The sequence below is a fragment of the Anneissia japonica genome, unplaced genomic scaffold (genome assembly GCF_011630105.1).
Source record: "Anneissia japonica isolate Jap-2015-1 unplaced genomic scaffold, ASM1163010v1 scaffold284860_len1800451_cov186, whole genome shotgun sequence".
Classification (NCBI taxonomy): domain Eukaryota; kingdom Metazoa; phylum Echinodermata; class Crinoidea; order Comatulida; family Comatulidae; genus Anneissia; species Anneissia japonica.
In genome coordinates, this window is record NW_022706010.1 from 979,391 (window position 1) to 983,673 (window position 4,283).

Below are 4,283 nucleotides of genomic sequence, written 5' to 3' on the forward strand. Positions count from 1 at the left end.
TTTCCGGCCATCTAGAGATGCCCTAATCATAAATTTTCTTACCTCAGCCCCAATCATGGTGGGGCTGAGGTGGGTGGTTCCTCGGTCTGTGAAAGTCCCTCCCTGGTTCACCTCTCTTTCGAATTCCTTGATCTGGATTATTTATAATGCGTCTATTGCAATTTTCACTGTATCCTCTCAAACAGTCCTAAGAACGTTCAGAGTGCGCTACTTCACATGGGGATTCGCCCCCTTGACCCCGCCGGGGTCATACGTAATTCGCATAACGGCTTCTCCCCCCCCCCCCTTTTCAAAATCCTGGCTACGTCCCTGTTTCAAATTACAGTATTATTGAACAAATCTTTATGAAAGCTAGCAAAATACAAAACTTAACCATACATTATCACATGTCTGTAATGTTAAAAGACCTGTGCTGGGATTTATGGATTTAAGACGAAGAATTTAAGCAAAGTTTTACGTTAAGTAAGTTTGATAAATCCAACCCCTAATAATGTAGTAAAAACAATCAAATATGATTTCGTGGAAGATGGGTTAAATTTTATGGTAGATTTTTTTTTACTTGTGAGAGCCCGCAACTTAAGAATTGGGACCACAGGCGTACTTTCTGCCGTTACACTAACCACAGCTACGGGGTACGGTATCAGGTCCGGTGTTTGAACATTATAGGTAGTGAGTTTTTCTCTGCAGGCACTCCAATAGACCTTTCCGGAGTGTCAATCAAACTTAACAACTGACTAATCGGAACAACGCTAGAAATACGCGCGCGTCTTACAAACACACGTGTTGTCCCACAAACGCACGTGTTCGCGTATGTTTTGACACTGCCGTTTTGTGGGACCTTAGCAACAAAATCCAAGGGGCGGAGCTTAGCGGAAAGGTCTATTCTGTTCACAACTTAATAACATTGGTACGCGGGCGTCTTCACTATGCCTGTAGCCATAGGAATTATCCATGGTAACGGCGTGTTTACAAACACACATAAGGAAAAAGCGTAGGATCACTATTAATCAGAAACTTGCTAACTTTATGTCGGTTTACATCATTTAGCATTATTAAAGCAATAGGTCTACACGATAAAAAAAAAATAAATAAATAGATATGGATCCAGGAGAGACAGGAAAGACTATGTCAAATTATGGGAAAAAAATACCCACACCTGAGGAAGTGAAACTAAGATGGATAGAAATTGTGCGGGTGAGTCGTTTTTCCTACTCGATCGTATCTATGGTTAAGTTGATATTGAAAGTACGCAAATCTGGGTTACTAAATACTAAGTCTTAATCTTATGTTGATATTTTCAGCGCGAGAAAAACATACGGAAGAATCATTTAGCAACAAAAGGCGATGGATCTGAACAATGGCCAGGCATCCAATCAGCGACAGAGCAACAGTTGAAAGAGAAAAATACATATTTCAACAACAACAAACAGGTAAATATCAGTTAAAAACGTACCGGTAGCTAACAACAAACTAGAAAATATAAATGAACACGTAAAGAGTAACAACAAGCAACAGCCAATTTTGAATAGACCTAGTATAATTGATTTTGGTAAATTACTGGGTACTTGCATATACTTACTACTTACGTCTTACTATTCACTAAGGTACCTAAACATATTTCTTAGTTTTACTTAATTATTGAGAGGTGATGAGCCAATAAACAAAGCTGATCATGTGCTTTGTCAGGAATTACATAAAACGACTACTCAAAAATGACACCATGGATTGGCATTTCAGGGGAAGATACATTGACATTTATATATTCTGCAGATATTATTATCGCTAAATCTGTCATCGATTTTATCATTAGAACAAACCTAGTTCGACCTACGACCGATTATTCCACGTTGAGGAAGGCTTCCATAGTAAGATACACCGGGACGACCGTCAGCACACCATGAACCTAAATGTGTATTCCGAGGTAAGGCGCATATCTACCAATATTACAAGAGAGATACAGGGAAAGTATGACGTCTCAGGGACACATGGCGTCTATATCTCAGATATGCCAACTTTTATGTTAAGATTTTAAGGTCTCTTTTAGAAAGGGAATCTACATTGTTTGCAACAAAAAGAGAAACAGGAACCAGTCTTGCCCACCATTACCCATCCCAAACACCCCCTCCTTCAAACCAAACCTGGGTCCGCTATCTATAAAATTTGGAAGAAACATATACATAAATATATATTTATTTTTTTTTGGAAATTCAAGGTTACGGCGGGATAAAGGAAAACTTTTTTTTTATAAAATTTCGGTGGGTGCGTTAATAGGACAAAAATATAACGTTATTTTTATTCGAAATCACCATTATTGGCGCGCGGCGGGTTCGCTAAGCAAGGTATAAAAACAGTCTCGCCTACAACATAACAAGATTAATATTAAATATAGTTATCACTGCGTGCGACGGCGACGCGACGACGAACGCACGCGACGGCGGGGAACCAACGGATCGCTTATGAGGATCCGTTCAGACTTTCACTGACAATCAGCAGACGGCGTTACGTCGTCTATCGCTAGCCGGAAGCAGAGGTGGATTTGACGTGCGACGGTCGTACGACGCAGTGATTGCCCGGCTTAAAGTTTTTAGCAGAAAATTATCTTCAACAAAATTGAAAATTCATATAAACGCTAATTAGCTTCGTATACAATAATTTTTATATTATTTTTCCCATTTGAAGGAATCTTCAAAACAGATACCCGTACTGTCATCGTCAGCGTACGGACACGGAAAACCACTCGAAGTACCTTCCCGTCAACACGCGCGCATCGAGCGCGTAGTTAAAGGTTTTTATCGCACACGAGGTACAAATCTACCGGAATATGGCTCAGACCAGTGACGAGGATCGCTTATTATTTCAATAATGAGGATAATCTAGTGACGAATGTAATACGTACTTTTGAGATTTGTTATATTATTTATATTTTTATTGATCTGTTATCAAAAAAATAAATATTATTGCATATACAGTATGTAAATTAGGACTAAGTATTTATTTATTATCGCACACGAGGTAAAAAATCTACCGGAATAAGGCTCCCAGTGACGAGCATCGCTTATCATTTCAGTAAAGAGGATAACCTATTGACGAATGTAATACGTATTTTTGAGTTTTGTTATATTATATTCAAGCTAATAATCTTTATGATCCTTTCAAATGAGCTACTCAACATTTTATTTGAATTTTTTAGGTATTTTCCTGTATTTTAATTTGACTGATAGTACATTAAAGTACATTCTTAGTATTTCAGTTGAAAACTTTTAATTAAGCATAAATAATATTATCGTAATTGGCTGGTAGAGTGTAAATCAGCGATAATTTAATTGAAGTTGAATGTCTAATTGTAATTTACTGACTTAACACAGTGTTTTAATTGAATGTAGTTTCTCCTATTCAGATTTACCTGAGAGAGTAAATGTCTATACAATGACTTAAAATGGATTTGGCATTATCCGCGGTAGAGACAGTCCTCCTTCTCTGCTCCGAAATGTGTTCTTCAGTGTATAATACACATTATGTTCATTAAAGTATGGAGAATATAAATGAAGGGCTGATGGGGGCGGGGAGGTCTGATTGTGTGGCTCGATGACTAAGTGAGTTGGTGTTAGCTAGCTGGCAAAAATATGGTATTATGAGGTAAATTGAGCGTCATTTTTTTTTTTGTTTAAAAAATTTCCAGTTGGTGCGTCTGCGTGGTGCCAGCTTAGTGGGGTGGGGAGGGGGGGGGGGGGTGGTGTCCTACAATCCTCCTGCTCACCCCAGTAGATAGGGCCTACCCCATTGGTAATAGGCTAGGCAATTTATTAAGGTAATTAGTCACTTGGCAGTATAACCGAAAATACTGTGAGAACTGCCATCCTAAGCCACCATCACTAAAACATGGTTCTGACACGGGTAGGCTCGTTGTAAATTTATTTGAAACCTGCCCATCACAAAGGCGGGCGCGAGTGTAAGAGAGCACCCGGGTGGCCGAGTGGTTAAGGCGTTGGATTTAAGTTCCAATGGATGTAAGTCCGCATGGGTTCGAACCCCATCCCTGGTATAATTCTTTTACCTTAATTTTATGTTTAGTTTGACATGCGTAACTATATGCTAATTTTAGACAAGAAATATATAGCGCCTACAGTTCACCCTCCAATTCGAGACAACCTTTGGGACCCGAAAATCATTGGGGTGGTCTCGGGGTTATTCTCCAATTAGAGGGCTATCTTTGTGTTTAAAAGTTTGAAGATTACTGGGTCTTCGGAAAAGTGGTTTCAAATTACAGTATTATTGAACAAATC

At 38.9% G+C, this 4,283-nt stretch overlaps 2 protein-coding genes and 1 non-coding gene across 3 annotated transcripts in view; all 3 read left to right on the forward strand.

The window, feature by feature from the left end:
• Positions 1–926: 926 nt before the first annotated feature.
• LOC117105989 (uncharacterized protein C5orf49 homolog) lies at positions 927–2,838 on the forward strand. Its single transcript, XM_033247291.1, has 5 exons — positions 927–954; positions 1,097–1,194; positions 1,302–1,430; positions 1,811–1,921; positions 2,680–2,838. Exons 1-5 carry the CDS (start codon positions 927–929, stop codon positions 2,836–2,838), a joined length of 525 nt encoding a protein of 174 aa, XP_033103182.1.
• Positions 2,839–3,959: 1,121 nt separating this feature from the next.
• Positions 3,960–4,042, forward strand: Trnal-uaa. The gene has a single exon. It is a non-coding gene; the product is annotated as a tRNA-Leu (tRNA).
• LOC117105990 overlaps positions 4,002–4,283 on the forward strand; it is a 3,171-nt gene continuing 2,889 nt past the window's right edge. Inside the window, exon 1 of the mRNA XM_033247292.1 lies at positions 4,002–4,007. Within this exon, the coding sequence (XP_033103183.1) occupies positions 4,002–4,007 (6 nt within the window). The remainder of the gene's footprint in view (positions 4,008–4,283) is intronic.

Excerpts from the sequence above, each read along its gene's own strand:
- LOC117105989 (XM_033247291.1), top strand. The coding sequence starts at position 927 with ATGCCTGTAGCCATAGGAATTATCCATG. Across the intron at positions 955-1,096 it reads AGCCATAGGAATTATCCATG|ATATGGATCCAGGAGAGACA; the intron begins GTAACGGCGTGT and ends ATAAATAAATAG. Across the intron at positions 1,922-2,679 it reads ACCTAAATGTGTATTCCGAG|GAATCTTCAAAACAGATACC; the intron begins GTAAGGCGCATA and ends TCCCATTTGAAG.